The following is a 23,321-nucleotide window of genomic DNA, read 5'->3' as shown; positions in this document are numbered from 1 at the left end:
GGCAGTGAGTTTTTGAGATGAGCCCCACCCCAGCTATCCTTATACAAACGTACAGATGACTCATCTTTTAGCATTACAGTCACAATAGCTGCTTGCTCCTCCAGACTAGACTTCACTCCTTCCTCTCAAGGTCGGATTCTTCCCCACTCCCCACTTACTGTGATAAGTGGTGTTTTAAAAACTTTCAAAAGCAATGAGAACATGTAACAGAAAGTAAGTGGTAGAGAGAGAGAGGTGAACACAGGGCTTTATACTGTATCGTGTATTTGACCTCTGCTGAGAATTTGCCTTTCCACCCCAAACATACTGAATCAGCATTTACATTTTAACAAACTCTATGTATGCACACAATCACCAGGAGACTTGTAATAATCACCTGGGATCCCCTTAAAATGTATTCTGTTTCAGTATATCTGGGATGGAAAAGCAAATTTTCAGCAAAGGTGTAACCAGAATGAACTAGTTCAAAGTCTTAGGAGGGTTAACAGTAGTCTGGAAAGACTCCTTGAGAAAGTGATACTTAATTTGAGCTTTAAGGGGTTATTAGTAAGAATTTATTTTATTTTTTTAAAACAATTTATTAGGGACTCATACAACTCTTATCACTTTTCATACATACATCAATTGTGTAAAGCACATCTGTACATTCTTTGCCCTCATCATTTTCAAAGCATTTGCTCTCCACTTAAGCCCTTTGCATCAGGTCCTCTTCCCCGCCCCTCCCTCCCTGCTCCACCTTCCCTCATGAGCCCTTGATAATGTATAAATTATTATTTTGTCATATCTTGCCCTGTCCAGCATATCCCTTCACCCCCTTTTCTGTTGTCTGTCCCCTAGAGAGGAGGTCACATGCAGATCCTTGTAATCGGTTCCCTCTTTCCAACCCCCTCAACCTCTACCCTCCCAGTATCACCACTCACACACCTGGTCCTGAAGGTATCATACTCCCTGGATTCCCTGTGCCTCCAGCTCCTATCTGCACCAGTGTACATCCTCTGGTCTAGCCAGACTTGCAAGGTAGAATTCGGATCATGATAGTTGTGTGTGTGTGTCGGGGGGGGGGGGGGTTGGGGGAAGAGGAAGCATTTAGGAACTGGAGGAAAGCTGTATTCTTCATTGGTGCTACATCGCACCCTGACTGACTCATCTCCTCCCCTAGACCCCTCTGCAAGGGGGATCTCCAGTGACCAACAAATGGGCTTTGGGTATCCACTCTGCACTTCCCCCTATATTCACTATGATAAGATTTTTTTCCCCAAATGATGCCTTATACTTGATCCCTTCAACACTTGTGAACGCTCAGGCTGGTGTGCTTCTTCCATGTGGACTTTGTTGCTTCAGAGCCAGATGGCCGCTTGTTTACCTTCAAGCCTTTGAGACCCCAGACACTATCTCTTTTGATAGCCGGGCACCATCAGCTTTCTTCGCCACATTTGGTTATGCACCCGTTTGTCCTATCATGGAGGTGTGCACCCAATCATGGAGGTGTGCACCCAATGATATGAGTTTTATTTTTTGATGCCTGATAACTGATCCCTTCAGAACCACGTGATCACATAGGCTGGTGTTTTCTTCCATGTGGGTTTTGTTGCTTCTGAGTTTATCTTCAAGTCTTTAAGACCCCAGATGCTATATCTTTTGATAGCTGGGCACCATCAGCTTTCTTCACCGCATTTGCTTGTTCACCTACTTTGGCTTCAGCAGGTGTGTCAGGAGGGTGAGCATCAAAGAATGCCAATTTAATAGAAGAAAGTATTCATGCATTGAGGGAATACTTGAGTAGAGACCCAATGTCCTTCCGCCACCTTAATATTAAACCTATAAATATAGGGAAATAGATCTATTTTCTCAGCCTCATATATATAGTTGCATATGTACATGTCTTTGTCTAGACCTCTATAAATGCCCTTTGCCTCCCAGCTCTTTCCACTATTTCCCTTGACTTTCCTCCTGTCCCACTATCATGCTTGGTCCCCACCTGGGTTTCAGCTATACCTTTTCGTTACATTACCCTTGATCATTCCCTACCAGGCCTGCCACACCCACCTCACCACCAATTTGGATCACTTGTTGTTCCCTTGTCCCTGGGTTTGTTAACAACACTTCCTTACCACCCACCTCCCCCTATCCCATGCCCCCCCGCCCGAACTGTCGGTCCCGTTGTTTTCCCTCCAGATAGTTCATCCAGCCTATCTTATTTAGACAGACCCGAAGAATTTATTTATTTATTTATTTATTTTTAGAATTTATTTTTTTAAGGGGTAGAAAAAACTTCTGGCATCAAAAGCCCAAGCATGAAGGTCCCAAGAGTAGATGAAATACAATTGAGCATGAAAGGCCAGGATTGCTCAATTAACTAAATTGAATTAATGCAATAAATTCTATAGTTTTACACGCTATGCAATTTTTTTGCTATGTAAATATTTGGTCATTAGCCTCAGAGTAGTGTAGGTATATGGTAGATTTTTCAGTGAACATTCTAGCTACAGGGTGGAGAAAGGAATTAGATAGGAAAATAAGATCCAAAAATACCAGTTAACCTGCAGCCATCCAGGTTGGAGATGACTATTGGGTGCAGAAAATATGGAGCAAAGTATATGAACATTAAGAAGTTAAAATAAATAAGTCTTTGAAAATTCAAATATGCACAGTGAGGGAAGAAGTAATTCCCAGGCTTTAATTTTGAACTTTGATGGGAATTTTTTATGGGAATTTATTTATTCACTGAGATATGGAACAATTAAGGAGAATCTGATTTGGAGCCTGGGATGATGTAAAGATTGTAAATTCTAATTTGGCTAAGTTTAGTAAAGTTGCCACTAACTGGTATAAGAGAGAAATACCTACAGATACTAATGGGCCACACTAATAAGACATCTGGGACTCTGTCCAACCATAAAACAGTGATGCCTGCCAATTATTTTACTAAGTCTACCTTATACATAGAATATCCATTAACATTTTAGGATCTCATTCTTAAATATGAAAAAATTAGTAAAGATATCACTGGATATGAGAGTAAACTCCCCTCATAAAAAACAAAAACCAACAGAAATGAAAAACAGGAAGTCAGAGGTAATAGATGTGCATAGCATATTTATACATTATTTCAACAGGCACAAGTTCTGTCATCTAATGCAATTCAATAAACTACTTTAAAAACCTATTATCAGTATATTGATCAAATCTTTTAAGAGTTTCAGCAGTGCTTTCATTATGTAATTACATTAAAATATTTAAAAGTATGGGCACAAAAATGAAGAAAATGTTCTAAAATTGATTGTGGTTCTTATTGTACAACTATTTTTAATTTATTTAAACCACTTAATTTTAAGGAAGGTAAATTATGTCAATAAAATGGTTTTAAACAATGAAAAAATTTTTTAAGTTTAGTGAGTATAGCTACATTTTTTTCAAGTTTTATTGGCATATAATTCACATATCATTCACATCAACAAGAGTTGCGCAATCACCACCATCAGTTTTAGAACAGTTTCTTCATGCACTCATTTTTATTAGCCCCCATTCCCCCTCAACTTCCACTGCCATGTGCCCAAGGAACCATGAATCCAATTATTGTCTCTAGATTTACCTATCCTGGATTTCACATATAGAAAAACATTTAAAAAACAAAGAATAACAAAGTAACACAGATTAAAAACCTCAGTAGAAAAGAAGAAAAATTAACCAGAACAAATTTAAATGTAGAAGGGAATCAAATGATCGGAGGCTAAATTTTAATCTGCCCATCACTGCAACAAACCACTTTCTACCCACTCTGCATGTTAGCAAGGCCATTCAAACCTTGGTCCATGGTCAGAGAGGATGCACCAGGGGCTTAACCCATGTGTATTTCCTCTTCACTTTTTTTTTAACTGAAAACACCTTTAAAATGGGTCAAAAGGGTAGCTAGGAACTTTTTTGCAGAGGAATTGTCTTGTGTTACTTACCTATTGTCTCTCCAAAGGTTATCGTGAGTTCTATTGTGTCATACAGAAAGGTGAATACTGCTTGATCATCACTCCACTCAATGATATCCCATTCAGACAAGCTGAAGAGAGAGAGAAAATTTCCTTGAGTTATTAATCTATCAAGGGGCCACGAAAGGTGGGAGAGGGAAGGGAGGAGGAAAAAAAAAAAGAGGAGCTGATCCCAAGGTCTCAATAGAAAGCAAATGTCTAGAAAAGAACGCTGGTAATATATGTACTAATATATCAGATACAATTGATGCATGGATGGTAACAAGAGTTGCAAGAGGCCCCAATAAAATGATCTAAAAAAATAAATCCCAAAAGGAATCTTAAACTGCACTGTTATTTTGATATTTGGAATGTTGGTATTGGTATTTTGAAACAAATACGGGTATGGCAAAGGGTAAAAACAAGGAATGAAAAAAAAACCAGGTTAAAAAAAAAAGAGGACCTGATGCAAAGGGATTAAGTGGAGAGCAAATGCTTTGAAAATGATTAGGGCAAAAAAAAAAAAAAATTAAAAAAAAAAAAAAGAAAATGATTAGGGCAAAGAATGTACGGATGTGCTTTATACAATTGAAGTATGTATATGTATGGATTGTGATAAGAGTTGTATGAGCCCCTAATAAAATGTAAAAAGAAAAAAAACAGGTAATGACATCAGTATCATAAAAATAAAAACTTTACCAAAAAAAACCCCCAAAACTTAAACAGCACTAGCAATTGCTAGTCAGAGTTTTCCACTGGATTAGTATTTTTATATATATATAATTCAAATATTGTGAAAATTTAATTCTATTTAAAGATAATAGGAATCAATTCAATCTAAGTTGTGAACCTTTGAGAAGGCATCCTTGCTTCTAAGGAATATTTTGGTAGTACTTCTAAGACACATCTGTTCCTTCTTCTGGAGTGTTCACGATATATTCAATATCCTTTGCCAACACTACAATTTGGTTTTCCTTACTTATTGTCCAGCTTTTGCATATATTCATTATGTATTCTGAAAGACGCTTTGGTGGTGCAAATGCAGGGTTGCTGACTGCAGAATTGCTGACTTGAACCCCCCAACCACTCCTTAGGAGACAGATTGAGGCAGTCTGCTTTTGGGAAAGTCAAGGCCTTGGAAATTCTGCAGAACAGTCCTACTCGATCCTAAAGGGCTGTTGAGTCAGAACTGACTTGACAGTAGTAGGCCTGGCTTTTTAAATACCTAATATAGTCATCATCAAACGATCCACCTCATTTTGACAACTTATAATGTTCCTAAATTCATACTTCATATTTATTAATGCATGTTTCTTCTCATTTTGAGTTCTATCCCATCTGCAAACAAAGGTCCTGAGAACTTTACTTCATCCACATCATTAAGGTCACTTCTACTTTGAGGAGACAGCACTTCTACACTTGTGTTTTCCAGGCTGTGGGGCTCATCATCTGGCAGTATGTCAGGCAATATTCTGGTGCTGTTCATGAGATAGGTTTTCTATTAGCCTTTTTTTTTGTTTTTAAGAAGATTGGTACTCAGAACACCAATAGACCCCCTTTATTTTACTGTGGAATATGTGCTGGAAAGATTGCAACAAAACTACTAACAGATAACATTTGTATATACTCTGAGATATCTGGGCATCTTTAAACACTATGATGAAGTCTGTGTAATGGGACCAACCCATGGGCACGTTGGCTTACATGAATTTTTTTTAATGGGATGTCATATGGAAATCTATTTCACCAGAGTTTTAAAAATAATTTTTTAAAAAAAGAAGAAGATTGGTACTCTTTTTCCTAATCTGCCTGGAAGTTCCAGTAAAGCCTATCCTCCACGGGTGGCTCTGCGGGTACCAGTGGCATAGTTTCCACCATCATAGCAACATGTAAGCCACCACAGTACAATGAACCAAAAGGAGAATGGATAAGAAGGATGACACACTCATGCTGTGATGATTAAGATGTTTCTATAAATGACTCTAGTAAATTCACACACCCTACTCAAGAAGAAGATAAAACACAAATTCACAACACCTGGTACTCCACTCCTTACCTCAATTGATCCAATAGCTCTTCAGTTTTGTTTGTTTGTTCTTTCACAAAGTCTATTTGAGCAAGCATCTGCTGCTTCTGTACCTGTAGTTCTAAAAGATTCCTGCAAATAAAACCAGATCTTTTGTTGTTGTTAGAAAATTCAGACTATCGATATAAATGATCTGTGACAAGATATCACATGCTAGCTAGCTCTCTAATGCTGAAATAATGCAAGCAAAAGGGACCCATTTCAGCATTGTAGTTTTTTTGTTGTTGTTTAATGATATTGAAGTATGAGTCTTTTTAAGAAATGCCTAAGTCAGTATTTCTCAAATTTGAATCCATAGGGTAGTCATATGTTCTTTAAGGCAGCGTTAAAGTTGACATTCTCATGTAGAAAATATCAATAATTAATACTAATAATATTGATATTATAGAACACATATTGGGCCCCTGTTAGCACAGTGGTTAAAGTCCTTGGTTGCTAACCAAAGGTTAGTGGCTTGAACCTTCCAGCCTCTCCTTGGAAGAAAGAGGTAGCAGTCTGCTTTTGCAAAGTGTTACGGCCTTGGAAACCCTATGTTGCAGTTTTACTCTGTCTTCCAGTGTTGCTTACTGCGATTCAGAATTGATTTAATGGTAGTGAGTTTTTGTAATCATACGGATGCCCACCTTAAAACCAAGACATGCTATAATTTCAGTTTCTGCATTTAATTTGGTTATTTGTTAGAGCTAAATAGAACCTCTATATTGGGAGTCATTTTAGTACAATTTCAGCGAAAGACCAACTGTCAAATGAATGCTATCACTTGGGATTGTATTGAATTTGCTATGAGCTATATTTAAAAGTTTAATACTGGAATCCAGGACAGATGACTCCTCTAGAACCAGTGATGAGAATGGCAATGCCTGGAGGGTGGAGAGAATGTTGGGTAGAAAGGGGGAACTGATTACAGAAATCTATATATAGCCTCCTCCCTTGGGGAAGGACAGCAGAGAAGAGGGCAAAGGGAGACGTCAGACAGTGTAGTATAAGACAAAATAATAATAATATATGAATGATGAAGGGTTCACGAGGGAGGGGGGAAAAGAGCAGCAGATATTAAGGGCTCAAGTAGAAGGCAAATGTTTTGAGGATGATGGCAACAAATGTACATATGTTCTTGACACAATGGATGTATATATGGATCGTAATAAGAATTGTATGAGCCCCCAATAAAATGATTTTTAAAAAAAGTTTAATACTGTTTTACTTTCTTTAAAAGTATCCTGATGTTCAAGTTTAAGATAGTGAGCTTTTATTAGATTAATTCTCCATAAATGATAAATGTTGTTGGCTAAGATGGCCACCAGAGCCCAGTTCAAAATATAGAAGTCCTGAGCTAGTCTTAGTCATGACTCATGTCCCTGCTGGAGGTGGGATATCATTTACCCAGTGGAATTTAGCATTATCTTCTAATACTCAGAAGACTGACCTTTGAAGTTCTTCTTCGTTGCTTTTTAACTGTTTCAATTCTTTGAAAAGAAAATCATAAAAATATTAGAATATTTTCACAAAAATTATGTTTTATTGAAAATTCTGACTTAATTTCACGTAAAACGCACACATAAAACAGATTTATCTTCTCATTAACTAATTCAGTTACCTTTCTCTGCAGCTCTCATTTTAGAATCCCATTCTTTCAGAGCATTGTCTTTCTCTTCATCCTCCAAATACTTTGTTTCTAAAAGTAGACAACATACATTAGAATAACTCAGTACAATAATGTATTAACAATAAGAGATAAAAAGAGATAGTGCCAAAATGAAATGTCACATATATTTCACACCCAAGCACCTTCCTTGCCAATAAAGTATTAATTTGAAATTATAATACTATACAGAGACTAATTTTTTGTGCCAGATGGTGATCTTTGAGCCATAATGTAATGATCTAAAGGAACATGTTCTCAGGGGACATTTTAAGGGGGAAGCTATTTGCATATAATTAGGCAACCTCCATGGGCTACTAAGTAGATGCAGATTTACACACATAAACACATGCACATGGATGGACCTGGACTACATTATGCTTAGTGAAATAAACCAATTAATTATAAAAATGCAAATACTATATGAGACCGCTGTTTGGGGGAAAATAGGATAGAGATATTTAACTTAAAGAGAACAGACTTTGGAGTTTGCCAAGGGGGAAGATAAAGCAATAGGCTAGATTGAAGAGTGTTAACTTGGGTAAAATGGAAGACAGTAGTCTACAAGAGGGTAAAGAGGAAGTCGGGAACAGCTGAGAGGTAAACTATTGGAAGGTTTGATAACTGGTTTAAACTGTTGAATACAAAGTTGATATGAAATGTAAACACCCAATAAAACCCAATTAAAAAAACACCAAAATAAATACATGCACATATGCATTTAAATTTTAATGTCTTTGAAATACAGGAGTCATACTTTTATATATATAGAAAAAGCTTATATTTAGCATTAGCCAGCTGGGCTCAGTTTAGATGATTCCAATTTTAGATGACTATGACATCTAAAGAATCATAGGAGCCAGTTGAACATATGCCTTCTCACCATCAGGTCTGATCAAGGTGTTGACCTTCACTACGTCAATGTCATAGAGTTTCTTCACAGCCTGTTTGATCTGGTGTTTGTTGGCTTTGACATCCACAATGAACACAAGTGTGTTATCTTTGATCTTCTTCAGACTGTTGTCAAGGGGAACTTGATGATGGCATAATGGTCCAGCTTATTTCTCCTGGGGCGCTCTTCCCAGGGTATTTGGGCTGCCTTCTCAGTCTCAAGGTCTTGGGCCTCCGGAAGGTGCGTGATGTGTGAATCTTCTTTTTCTTGTGGCTGTGGACGTCTTTCAGCACAGCCTTCTTGGCTTTCAAAGCCTTTGCTTTGGCTTCCGTTTTGGGAGGGGCAGGAGCTTTCTTCTTCGCCTTCAGTACCATCTTCGTGAAAAGGAGTCATTCTTAAAACTACATTCTCTCAATATCTAAACCTTCAATATGTTTAGATATTACCTCAAAAACATCTTTTGGAATCTACTTCATATTTACTTAACTACCACAAATAAACCCTCTGCCATTGAGTTTATTTTGATCCATTGCCATGCTATATGATAGCTTTTTATATTATATGCAAACAGTTTGTGAGACACCAAACCATTACAGGAACAGACAGTCACATCTTTCTGCCTTGGAGCAATGGATGGGTTCGTGTCCGGAGCCATGAGGACCGGCCATAGCCTTGATCTTTTCTGCCCAAGCCTTGTAAATTTCTATTTTGCCATTTACTAGTGCTGCCTGTTTCCTTTTAGAGAAGGGGCTGACAGTTTGTTTTTGCCATAATAGATGGAGACCTTCCACTCACAGGAAGCAGCTCGCTTCGCAGTTTCTCACTTGGGAACATTTTGTTATGTGTCTCTTGCTCAAGCACCTATATCCTGCTTCCCCTTGATTGGGTAAAAGATTGTCTTCACCCTATTTACATATCTAGCACCTGCACTTGATTTGCATAACATGATGTCACTCCAGGTACCTGGTTGAAGACTGTAAACCGTTACTGATGTCACGGGCAGGGCGCGCTCCCTGAACTCCCTGATTGGTCTATCACCAAAGTGGCCTAATTTACATGTGCGATGGGTGTTTCCCTTTCCCTGGCCCATATAAGCTGTAGCCTTTTACTCAATAAATGAGACTTCATCAGGCTATTGTCTTGTCTCCATTTCTCGTGTCTCTTGTTCCCCCAATTCCCACTCCCTCCTCCAGGGTCCACATTGAAGTTCCCGCGGGTCGGGACAGGTTAGAGGCACCAATGCTGAAGTTAACAGAGTGGTTAGCATCTTTTAAAGTGTAACCCTCCACACCACAAAAGGCCCTTGCTTTTCTATAGTACTTAACATAAAATAGAGCCCTGAGGGTGTACTGGTTACATGTTGGAATGTTATCTGAAAGGTCAGCAGTTCGAAACCACCAGCTGCTCTGGAATAGGCTTTCTACTCCCATCAAGAGTTACAATATCAGAAACTCAGGATCAGTTCTACTCTGTCCTAAAGGGTGATTATGAGTTCCAAGGGACTTTATGGCAACGAGGTTTTGTTTTAAACATAAAATTATTTGTTCATTGCCTATATTCTCTTGTAGATTGGATGCTCTACTAGAGAATTACTGTTTTTGTACATTCTTTTTTATTTTTACATTCTTAAAAACAACCACTGAACATGGCATATAGTAGGTATTCAGTACATTTGCTCAATAATGACGGGACTCATTCAGTGGTAGCTAGGAGGGATGTGTGGTTAGTGGTATTTTTAAAGAGGCAGTAGAAGAAACATATTCCATGGAGGTGGAGAGGTTGTATATACAAAAGAAAAGGGAAAACCAGTGATCTAAAATTTCCAAGAAGACAAGAGAACTAAAGATCAAAGTTTAGGTTGAAAGACTGGTCTTAGGGAAAACAAAGGAAGAGAAAAATTATAGATGTAGATATCTGAAAGGTTAGTTGGTTGATTTGGAAGTAGGAATTTTAAGAAGTTTCGATCTTTTTGAAAAAAGCATTTTATTGGGGACTCTTACAACTTTAATCACAATCCATATATACATTCTTGTGTCGACTACATTTGTACATATGTTGCCATGATCATTTCCAAACATTTTCTACTTGAGTCCTTGGTCTCAGCTCCTCATTTTTCCCCCTCCCTCATGAGCCCTTGATAATTTATAAATTATTTTTTTCATGTCTTATACCAACTGCTGTCTTCCTTTACCCGCTTTTGTTGTTTGTCCCCGAGGGGAAGAGGGGTTATATGTCAATCATTATGATCAGTTCCCCAGAAGTTCTCATTTTATGACTTATATTTTTTTCCTCTGTGAAGTAGAAAGGGGTAGTACAGGCTATGATGATGAAATTTACTGTTTATTGATGGAATTTACATACACAATTCAATTCTGAAAACGTGTACTAGCCACCAATTCAGAACAAAGCATGGATTTGAAGGATAGGGAGAAAAATGGGAGTTGACCTTTGCTTCCATTAAGCTTATAATACAATAGCTACAGGACAAGTGGAAATACCCTGTAGGGTTTCCAAGGCTGTAAATCTTTTATATCCTATTTGGTCAGTAAATCAAACATGGAGTAATATTAGCTAGGAATTCTGGTAAAATTAGGAGCCCAAGTTGAGCCTCCAGGATTTTTTTGTTGTTACCGTCTACATAGTTAAGAGCAGTGGTAGCCTCCAAGACAGGGCATCAGACGCTGCTGAAGCCACCATTGAGCCTTGAATTGTGGACTGCTGCCTGACTTGTGTCTGTGGAGGACTGTCATATGCCTAGCTTTAAAATGGACTTTGTAATATTTGATGTTTTAGAAAACATTTTATGAACAACAGAAATGTGGATGAATGGGGAGCATTCTGGGAAGATGGTAACTGAGTAGCACGTACCAGAGGGACTGCAGGAATCAGCCCAGGAGAGTTACTACTAGGGAAAGAGAGTTGCTAAGAGGGAAAGTCAACACTGGTAGATAACAGGAGGAGCATCATAAAGATAAGTAGGAACAGATCCACAAGGTTTTGAGGACAGGGGGCTTTTGGCTTACCACAGTGGGTCGCAGGGGCTTTATCTCAACACAGTCACAGCTTGCCGCCACCTCGGGGCAGGGATTAAACCCTTGCAGCCCCAAGAGAGGGATCAGAACTCAACTATATTGTTACTTTCCCCACCTCCTTCTCTCTATCTTTCCCCCCCAATCTCAGCAGGCTTAGTTGTTTTTCTTTCCTCCTCTTTGTCTCTTCCCAGTTCTCTCACACTCTACTGTAGACCTCCAGACCACTCCCCTTAGCCTAGGGCATCTATGCCTGGCTCCCCACCCAGTTAGGTGAGCTCTGTCCTCTGCAGCTTAGCCTGAGGCGGGAGAAAGCCTGACGGACCTCTACCAGGGGATACTCCACCCAACTTCTTATGGGGAATTCCTGCTTGTGTGGCCCGGGGAGTTCCTATTTTTCCTCTTGACCTACTTGACTGAGGGAACTTCATCCCACCTACCTTAGTGCCTCACACGGCCTAAGGCAACTAGGCCAATACTCCCCAACATTCCAAGCTGCTGCAGGAACCTCTGCCCAACCTCTGCAGTGATCTACCAGGTCAAGGCAAATCTGCCCATCATTTGTGGTGTTCTACACCAAAGCAACCCACCAGACTTCTTGGGTACTGTCCCGAGAGGGAAACCACAGGAGGATAAAGTGGTCTGCTAATTCCATAGTGAAATTAGCTGTACGCAATTTGAAGAAGCATTCCTACAAGTATACCAGAGATAGCCAGTGCTCTCCAACTCTGGAAAATGGCACCTGGCTCCACTAAAAAAACGCAATGCAAACAGCCATCAGCCCCAACAACCTCAACGAAAAAACAGGAGCAAAAAAAGGAAATGGCAGAAGATGTCCTGAACATAATGACGTGCAAAGAAGAAGCAGACATTGAGCTGCCACAAAAAATTTTTTCAGAATGCTGCTTGGAGTCATGCAGGATATGAGAGAAACAATACAGAAAAGGGATGAGATGATAGAGGAGGTAAAGTCCATACACCAAAGGGAAATACAAAAGCTTAGGGAGGAGATAACAAAAACCAGTAGCAGACACACGGACCTTGAGAATCAACTGGAAGAAGCAGAGAACCACAACAGTGGCTTGGAGGACAGCCAAGGAAGCTTTCACAAACATGAACCAAAATCTAATAAGATCATCAGAGAAACTGAAGAAAACCTAAGAGCTATGTCTGATCCTATGAAGAGGAACAACATTAGAATTATTGGCTTACCGGAGGAAGACACAACAAAGACGTCAGTCATCTGGAACAATAGTAAGAGAATTCTTGAAGGAAAACTTCTCCAGCTTAATGAATGAAAACCAGGCAACCATTCAGGAGGCTGAAAGAACGCCAGCTAGACTAAATCCCAAGAAGAAGTCACAATGCAAATAATAGTTAAACTATCCAACCTTGAGGAAAAGGAGCAAATCATGAGAGCAGCTAGGGAAAAGCAAGCAATCACATATAAAGGTTCCCAAATAAGAATATGCTCAAACCTATCAGCAGAAACTATGAAGAAGAGGAGAGAGTGGAGTAACATATTCCAAAAATTGAAGGAAAACAACACAAACCGAATAATACTCTACCCGGCCAAATTATCAATCAAGATAGATGGAGAAGTAAGAGTCTTTGAAAAACTCAAAAAATACGTTAAAAGAAATCTACCTCTACATAAGATCCTTGCAAACCCAGTATGGGCAGAAGAAAAATACTCACCAAGCATTAATAAGAGACTGCCACAAAGAACAACCTCACCCAGAGGGCAACAAAAAGAAAACAGACCACCAAATTGTATTGGCTTACGGATGGAAAGTAGAGTGATACACACATACACATGTACAACACACTAATAAGAAAGGAAGATAGGAAAACACCCAACACAAAAAGTATAAGATGACATCACACAGTCCGCAGATGGAGATAATAACCCTGGATATCAGTGTCGTGAACTCAGGCATTAAAAGACTGAGACTAGCAGAATGGCTTAGAAAACATAATCTATCAATCTGTTGCCTACAGGAGACACATCTCAAGGCTACAGACAAAAATAGGCTGAGAATCAAAGGCTGGAGAAAGGCATTAACAAGTCAACAATTGGGAAAAAAAAAAAAGGTTGCAACCCTAATCTTGGATAAAATTGACCTTAAAGTGCAAACCATAAAGAGATGAGGGACACCATATAATGCTCAAGGGGATGGTGGACAAAGAACCACTAAGCATTATAAACATCTATTTCCCGAATTAGAAACCTGTGGAATACATCAACCTAACACACCAAAAGATGAAAAAAGAAATCACAGCCTCAACAATTATAGTGGATGACTTCAACACAGTGCTCTCTGAGAAAGATAGATTACAGGGAAAGAAACTCAAAAATGAGGCTAGAGATCTAAACACTATAATTCGACAATTTGACCTGATAGATATTTTCAGAGCTTTTCATCTAAATTCATCTAAATACAAAAATATTCACATTCTTTACTAGCCCGCCTGGCACACATTCGAAGATAGACCACATGCTAGGGCAAAAAGTGAATCTACATGAATTTAACCACATTGATATCACATATACCTCTCTATCTGACCACTATGACATAAGGCTGGAAATCAACAAAAGACGAAGAAACCAAGAGCAAACAATTGGAGAATGAATAACTTTCTATTTCTAAAGGTCATGTCTGATCAGAGCACATGGGAGCAAATGATGGGGGAGGAAGAGAGTGGAGCACATCCTGGCCAACCAAAGATTCCCACTCAAGAGCAGCCAATTCAGAGAAGACCATATGGCTGAGCCCCTATGAGAAAAGACATCCCTTACTGACTTATAGCCCTACAGTGGACAACACTGGAGACACAGTGTGGGAATTCTGCCTGATCTGATCCCACTACACCCAGGCAAAACACTAAGGGCATGCAACAGAACAGCAAGGGGAACAGAGCAACGAAGTTCCCAGGGAATAGCAAAAATAGATTTTGGGGCCACGGCTTGGCGGCCAACACTCTCAATCAAAAAACACTCCTAATGGCCAAGAAACATTCCTTGAACTAACGACAAGCATCTTTCTTCTTGTGTTTTTTTTTTTTATCATTGGCTTGGTGATGGTGGTGTTGTTTTCTTTTGTTGCTTGGTTTTTCTCTATCTTGTTTTTGTGCATGTTATTATCGCCACAGGTCTGTCTAAATAAGAGGCTGGAATTACAATCTAGAGGAGAAAACAATGGAACCGACAGTTCTGGGGTGTCATGAAATGGGAAGGTGGCAGGAAAGGTAGTGGTGCTAACAAACTCAGGGACATAGGAACAACAAGTGACCCACATCGGTGGTAAGGAGGGTGTAGGAGGCCTCGTAGGGCTTGATCATGGGAAATATAAGCGACAGGAATTACTGAAACCCTATTGAAGGCTGAACATGATAGTGGGATAAGAGGAAAGTAAAAGGAAGTAGAGGAAAGAGCTAGGAGGTAAAGGGCAATTATAGGTTCTAAATACATGCATGTACATATGTAAATATATTTATCTATGAGGAGGTAGAAATAGATCTACGTGCATATATGTATAGATTTAGTATTAAGGTAGCAGATGGACATTGGGCCTCCAATCAAGTACTCCCTCAATGCAAGAATACTTTGTTCTGTTAAACTGGCATTCCATTATGCTTACCTTCCTGACACAATCACTGAAGACAAGGCGAGTGCATAAGCTAATGTGGTGAAGAAAGCTGATGGTGCGCAGCTATCAAAAGATTTAGCGTCTGGGGTCTTAAAGGCTTGAAGGTAAACAAGCGGCCGTCTAGCTCAGAAGCAACAAAACCCACATGGAAGAAGCACACCAGCCTGTGTGATCACGAGGTGTTGAAGGGATGAGGAATCAGGCATCATCAGAACAAAAAATCATATCATAGTGAATGAGGGGGGAGTGCGGAGTGGAGACCCAAAGCCGATCTGTAGGAAATTGGATATCCCCATATGGAAGGGTCATGGGGAGGAGACAAGCCAGTCAGGATGCAGTGTAGCAATGATGAAACATACTAATTTCTAAAAAAAAAAAAAAGAAACATACAACTTTCCTCTAGTTCCTAAATGCTTCCTCTCCACCCACTATCCTACACTTGATCTTAGCCTAAAGGCCGAGAAGTGATATCCACCCACTATCATAATCCCGATTCTACCTTAAAAATCTGGCTAGCACAGAGGATGTACACTGATACAGACAGAAACTGGAAACACAGGGAATCCAGGACAAATGATCCTTTCAAGACCAGTGGTGTGAGTGGCGATACCAGGAGGTAGAGAGGGGGAACCGATTAAAAGGATCTACATATAACCTCTTCCCTGGGGGACAGACAACAGAAAACGGGTGAAGGATGAAGTCAGACAGTGTAAGACGTGATGAAATTATAATTTATCAAGGATTCACGAGGGAGGGCGTAGCGGGGAAAGAGGGGGGAAAATGAGGTGCTGATGCCAGGGGCTTCGGCGGAGAGCAAATGTTTTGAGAATGATGAGGGTAATGACTGTACAATGTGCTTTATACAATTGATGTATGTATGGATTATGATAAGAGTTGTATGAGCCCCCAATAAAATGATTTAAAAAAAAGAAATGTGGATGTAGGGAGACAGCAGACGGTGTGAGATATGAAAATGTTAATCTATAATTTATCAAGTGGTCACGAGGGTCAGAGAGTGGAGGAGGGAGGGAAAAAAGTTGTACTGATACCAAGGGCTCAAGTAGAAAGTAAAGGTTTGGAAATGAGGTTGGCAACAAATGTACAAATGAAATGTGTTCGATACAATTGTTGTATGGATTGTTATAAGAGCTGTAAGAGCTCCAAATAAAATGATTTATAAAAAAAACCCAAAAACTTTTTATTGTGAATTAGGTCGAGGCTTACATATCTAATCATCTTTTTTTTTCCTGATAATCATTTTTGCACTCAACTTAATTTATAAACTTCCCCAATGGCTTGATCCGATATGTCTCCCTTACTTTTCCCCTAGTTCTGTCTTGTAATATCTTCTCTTCCCTTTTACCCAAGTTAATATTAATACCTGTCTACCCCCTAGCTTATTACTTCCATGTCTTTCCCTTCCCCTTTAACTCCTATGAATTTTAAAAAATAACAATGGTTTCATACTATATTTGTGCTTTTATGATTAGTTTCACTCAAGGCTTTATTTTTCTTGTTTGTCTATTTGTCTGTTGTTTAAAATTTTTTTTACATTTTATTAGGGGCTCATACAACTCTTATCACAATCCATACATATACATACATCAATTGTATAAAGCACATTCGTACATTCTTTGCCCCAATCATTCTCAAAGCATTTGCTCTCCACTTAAGCCCTTTGTATCAGGTCCTCTTTTTTTTTCCCCTCCCTCCCCGCTCCCCCCTCCCTCACGAGCCCTTGATATTTTATAGATTGTTATTTTGTCATATCTTTCCCTATCCGGAGTCTCCCTTCCCCCCCTTCTCTGCAGTCCATCTCCCAGGGAGGAGGTCACATGTGGATCCTTATAATCAGTTCTCCCTTTCCAGCCCACTCACCCTCCACTCTGTCTGTTTGTTTTTTAAGGATTTAAATTTTTACAGAAGCAGATTGCTACATGTTTCTCCATGGAATAGCTGGTGGGTTTGAACCACCAACTTTCTGATTAATGAGCCACCACGACACTTTAGGTATGATAAGAAATACTAATAAAATAGTTACATGAAAAAGGAAACCAAGCTGATTCCAGGAACCCTAGTGCAAAGCGAATTTTGAGAATGACGAGTGCAACAAATGTATAAGGGTGCTTTGCTCAATTGATGTATGTATGGATTGTGCTAAGAGCTGTATGAGCCCCAATAAAAAGATTACTAAAAAAATAAATGAATTCATAAGGGATATAGAGACTACTTCCTATTGGTGGAACACAGAGAATCTTTTAGTATTGACAAAGTGGGAAATCTGCACAGGAATAACAAGATTTGATCAAGATTTGATTGGAATAAACAGGATGAAGGGTAAAAGGGTAGTAGTAAGTCATGCAAAAAAGGGAAATTTGAGTATGATAGGAAATGCTAGCTCAGGAGTTTGGAGTTGATTAATGGAGAGACATAAAAATGTACCTTTCCAGGGGCATAACAATGAAAATTGTCTTCTATAATAATTATCTGGCAGCAATGTGCACGACAGACGTGAAGGAGAGAGAATGAAAGTAAAATGTTGAAAGATTAGTTAAAATACTTAAAATAGCACATTTCAGAATTAATGAGCACCTTAATGGGAATGAGAAAGAACACAAGAAATGCTGAAGAAGCAGATATGGTAAGACTTGGTACGAGATGGCCTGCGATAATGAAAGTTTTGAGTCTTTCACAATATATATTAATGGTGATTCTACTAATAGCAAGGAGAACTATAATAATGAAAATGAGTTTGGGACTTTATTTTAGAGATGGGAGGATATAATTCCGTTTTAGTAACACTGATTTAAGCTGATTAAAGTCATTGATGTTGTGAGGTTCAGCAGACAGCTATAAATCTAAGGCAGGAACTCAAAGGACAGAGGCCTAATCCTAAGTAGCCTAAGTGCAATATTTGTGGTTTATATATCTGTATCTTTTTTCTAATGTGAAGCATAAGTACTATAAGGCATGCAGGACATGGTTTGTAAATGTTTAATTAATTTAACTGAATCTGGTAATCCTTCACATAAATATAACTGTTAAGGCAGATAAATTCATTAGGGAGAAAATGTAGAAAAAGCAAAGAGCTGATGATAAAATCGTAATGCTCACACTAGAGGTCAGCTAGAGAGAGAAGAGGTCAACTGAGGAGAAAAAGGAAGCTGGGCGAAAAGAACAGAGCCAGGGTACACTATTGACAAAGATGGTGAGGAATATGAAAGTGTCTTCAAGGAAAGAATAATCATCAATGTAAAGTTTTCAAAAAGGTTGAGATAGCTAAAGACTAAACCTGGTTATTGAGATTTCGTGGCCTTTCAGTAGTTTTAGGAGAGCAATACTGACAAGCCAGGATTATTAGAGTCCAGGTAGAAGGGATAGCCGATTTTAAGGAAGCATAAATTCATCTACTGAAAATACAAGATTATGGTTTAAGTACAGTGGTTCTGTGAATTACTTGATAAGGTTCTTTAAATTATAATTTTTGTAGCCCCTACCAAATAACTAGATGGTACCATACAAATAGGGTGTACGTAATTTTCATGTGGGGATTGGTCAGTTGTGCCATCATGTTGGGTTTAAATGAACCATCCCAATAGCAGGAACTGGGATCTCCACACCAGCAAGAAAGAAGACCCGAGACAGGAGTGCATCCTATGGTTCCGAACACCCATCACCGAACCTTCTTGACACAGGACACAGCGTTGTGACATCACAGACAGAACACAGAAGCTGCAGCAGCATCAAGAAAAAGTGATTCTTAAGAAAATGCAGCATAAGACTAAGTAAAAACAATTTATAAATTATCAAGGGTTCATACGGGAGGGAGGGATAAAATGAGGAACTGATACAAAGGGCTCAAGTAGGAAGACGTTTTGAGAATCATGATGGCAACAAATGTATAAATGTTCTTGACACAATGGAAGTGCTAAGAGCTGTATGAGCCCCAAATAAAATGATTAAAAAGAAAAAGAAAACATGAAGGGAAGTTCCCAGGTCTATGGGACAGGAAAGTTCAGTTCCCTCACCTCAGGTAGGAGATTCCCTTAGTGTGGGTCTAAAAGGACTTTCTAAAGAGACTTACTATCAGGCAATTCTTGGTGATTGTATTAAGGATTATCATAGTTAAGGAGTTTAATTTGTTATAGTTTAATGCATCAAATTGTTAATATAAGACTTCAGCATAAAGGTATCAGATATCGCTGCTGTTGGAAATAGCTTATAAAATTAAATTTTCTTTTAGAAAACCATACATTACCTATTTCTACCTTAGTGAGACAGTTATCGATCTCTTTAAGTATGATGTCCATCTCATGCATCTTTATCTGGAGTTTCTCCCTTTCATTCTAAACAAAAAATATTGATTGTCAAGTTAAACCTCTGTAAAAACAAAATATAAAGGGCTCAAGTTGCTGCTAAAACTTTATGTCTAAACACATGAAAAGGCAAATCTTAAGATGAAGGTCAAAAAAATTTTTTTTAATTAAAAAAAAGATGAAGGTCAAAGTTTCAATTCTGGACTTTATAAAAATTAAAAATATAAAATAAATTAATATCAATTTAGTTTTATACTTTATTCTACTATTTTCATTTGTGTTCCATGGAATATTGATTCTACAGCATATTAATAAATGTTACCTAAAAATAAAGTACTATGGCCAAATAAATACTAGAAATACTGGTCAGACAAAATTAAATCATTTTTTCCTTAGCTTTTATTTAGTTATTAAGATATTTTTGGGAACCAATTACAAGGATTTACATGTGACCTCCTCCCTGGGGGACGAACAGAAGAGCGGGTGAAGGGAGACGCCGGACAGGGAAAGATATGACAAAATAATAATTTATAAATTATCAAGGGCTCATGAGGGTGGGGCAGTGGGGAGGGAGGGGAAAAATGAGGAGCTAATACCAGGGGCTTAGGTGGAAAGCAAGTGTTTTGAGAATGATGAGGGCAATGAATGTACAAATGTTCTTTTCACAAATGACATATGTACGGATTGTGATAAGAGCTTTATGAGCACTTAATAAAATGATTAAAAATATAATAATAAAATAATTAAAAAGAGAAAAAAAAGATATTTTTATTTTAGGCTTTAACATGTTATTATATTTCTCAAAAAGGGACTACTAAATATAGCCATTTCCCAGACTTATTTAAATTTGTCAGTGGAATTATTATTATGCAGAATTTATATTAAAAGGACAGTTATTTTCAGGATGCTATTTGAAATACAAACACACTGAGATGGATATGGACTAGAAGGATAATAATATTACATTACTGTCCTTAGTAACAGAAGACCAGAAGTCCTAGTATTTCCTCTCAACATGTACAGTGTATAACATAAAACACAGACAGGGGTAACTACCGGTTTAGTCTAGTCTAATTTGAGATGTCAGAATTTGCCTTTTGATAAACTGAACCCCACTTCTTAGAAATAATTACAAGTTTTTGACTAAGCCTCATTCACATACCTTCAAATGAACATTCGTCATATTCTACAACCAATATGAAGTCGTTTTAATAGCGCTTTTCTATAGTGTCAACTGTCTCAAATTACCTGCGCTGATTGTACCAGTTTACTGTAGAGCGCCACTTTTCCTTGGTGAGTGAAGACTTTAGTTATCTTGGTAAAACGTGATTTTAGTTTGTTCAAGTAAATTCCAAAGGCCTTGAGCTGTAAGGTAGAGTCAAAGGGTACATTGTAATAAAACAAGTCAAATTGTCTAGGAAAGCTGCCACATTCTAGGCTTTGCCCACCCTAGATGGATTCCTATGCAGGTTTACCTCTCACATGCATTTAATTCCATGTAATTGTTTAAAACAGAACCATTTCAATTTTTATCTCTGCCTTTACATTACAAAACGACAGAAAAAGGAAAGACTATGAACTAATCAAACCCTTTTAACATATTAGGGCACATATATAATGAATTTTGGATTAGTTAACCAAAGTACTTACTCTCATCAAAATCAAAGAGAAAGGCAAACAGGTAAAAAGAACTCTAAATAAGCTTCAAATATATATTCCTATGTTAAGTTGATCATCTCAGTTTGAGGATTGCATAGTAATACTTTATCCTGTGTCATTAGTTGATTTCACCTCATAGTGACCCTGTGGTGCGGAGTAGAACTGCCCCATAGGCTTTCCAAGGCGGTGAATCTTTATGGCAGCAGACTGCCACATAGTTCCCCTGCAGAGCAGCTAGGAGGTGTGAACCCTAAGTCGTCGGTTGGTATCCAAGCGCTGTAACTGCTGTGCAAACAGGGCGCCTTACTCATGATTACTTATATCTAATTCAGTAATACTTTGCCGTCATAAGGTCTTATGTGGTATAAATGGGGAACATGCTGTACTGCAAACTGAAAGGTTGGAAATTTGAATGTACCGAAGTGCACCTCAGAAGAAAGGCCTATGTACTTCTTCCGGAAAAAAAATCAGTCATAGAAAACTGTTCTACTCGATGGGAAACTGTTCTACTGTGAATCACATTCAGAAAAAGACAAAAGTACCTCCTCATCTGAATAATGTCGCATTTTCCCCCACATGTTCTTATTTATATCACTCAGCAGTTTATCTTGGTTCAGTGCAGAGAGTTTTAATCTAAAATAGAGAAAAGTTCATCAGCATAGGTTCAGAAGCTAGTTTGAAGCCAACACTTCAGATCTACAGGCATATTTACTTTAATACTTTCTATTTCTTTGCTATCTAAAAGGGAACTTCACTGAAGCCTAGTAGCCAGCCTGATTGTTTCAACCCTTGTAACACAATTTAAAAGATCTCACAAATCAAAAACACTTGACTCATAAAGATAATGCTCATATCTTGTATCAACTTGTTCCCTAAAAAATAAAGTATTCTAACATACTGCTTATGAAGAATTCTGGTGTCTGTCAATTTAGAACAGCTGTGAGTTGTAGCTATTTTTAAAAGTAAAAGCTCGCAATCTGGTCCAAAGTATACTATTCTTTATACATTTCCTTTAGAGAATAGGAGTTATAAAACTAGCAAAGTTATTACAATCACAAATTTTAATGAATTAAGGAAGTAAATTTGCCAGTGCTAGAAGAATGTATTATATGAAGGCATGTTTGTGCAAAATTAAACAGCAGAACACATTTAACATCTATTGCTTATTGTGTATAAGATCCCATCCACTCTAGTAAAACAATTTCAGATAGTTTCTCAGACAAATCTGGAGAGATACCAAACCCTTTCAAAACTGAGGACACAAACCTTACATTCTTGTTCAATAATAAACTCTACTACTGAGTCCTATGCCGGGAACATAAATAAGTGCTTAATAAATGTTTGCTGACTCAACAAATCAAAATCAGGTAAATGTGAAGTATTTACACAGATTCTAAAGTTTCTAGGTTTTTTGTTTTTGATTTTTTTTTACGTTTCTAGTTTTAAAACTACATAATTCCTAAAGATTTTTTTCTCTTTCTGTTTGTTAGAATAATTCAAATTTAGTTGCATTGTCCCAGGCAAGTATGCTATAAACACAATCCAGCACTGTAAGTCTAGATTTACCTACAGGAATCTACATGTACCTAATTTATAAATCAATATATAGCATTTACACATACCAAAGCCCTAAATTATATTTTAAGAAGAAACATAATTTTTATAAGAAAATTAAGGACAAATGTGATAAAATTACAAACCCCAAAGCAATCTTGATTTTAGGCACTATGTATAAATAACTAAATGAAATTATCTCTTTTTTAAAGATATTTTCTCTCAATCAGATCATATCATAATCTAGTAATCACAATTTTTGAGAAGCTATTTTTTGTTAACTATTTCTACTGCTTATTTTTGCCAGCTGAGTAGGTATGGATAAGAAAATGAAGGTTAAGTGACTTACCCAAGATTACACAGCTAGTGTTGTAGACTTGAGCTTCAACTCAACCTGATGATAAAGCTGAAATGTTTTTCCCCACATCACACTGCTAATTAACACCATCAACTTTTTCCTATAGCATTGTACACGACTAATTAAAATCATAACACATAGACACATTCACCCATCCAACAAGAAAATAAGAAAGA

At 37.9% G+C, this 23,321-nt stretch overlaps 1 protein-coding gene across 1 annotated transcript in view; it reads right to left on the bottom strand.

Annotated features, from left to right (window-relative positions):
• Positions 1-23,321, bottom strand: part of KNL1 (kinetochore scaffold 1) — a 72,741-nt gene that overhangs the window by 8,999 nt on the left and 40,421 nt on the right. The window contains exons 15-21 of the mRNA XM_075530959.1: positions 21,776-21,866; positions 20,823-20,939; positions 19,517-19,604; positions 7,643-7,720; positions 7,472-7,511; positions 6,016-6,117; positions 3,951-4,051 (exon numbers count right to left, since the gene is read on the bottom strand). Of these exons, the coding sequence (XP_075387074.1) occupies positions 3,951-4,051; positions 6,016-6,117; positions 7,472-7,511; positions 7,643-7,720; positions 19,517-19,604; positions 20,823-20,939; positions 21,776-21,866 (617 nt within the window). The remainder of the gene's footprint in view (positions 1-3,950; positions 4,052-6,015; positions 6,118-7,471; positions 7,512-7,642; positions 7,721-19,516; positions 19,605-20,822; positions 20,940-21,775; positions 21,867-23,321) is intronic.

Source organism: Tenrec ecaudatus, chromosome 14, assembly GCF_050624435.1.
Source record: "Tenrec ecaudatus isolate mTenEca1 chromosome 14, mTenEca1.hap1, whole genome shotgun sequence".
Taxonomy (NCBI): domain Eukaryota; kingdom Metazoa; phylum Chordata; class Mammalia; order Afrosoricida; family Tenrecidae; genus Tenrec; species Tenrec ecaudatus.
The sequence above is the reverse complement of the archived record's forward strand: the minus strand, read 5'-3'. Positions and strand labels throughout refer to the sequence as shown.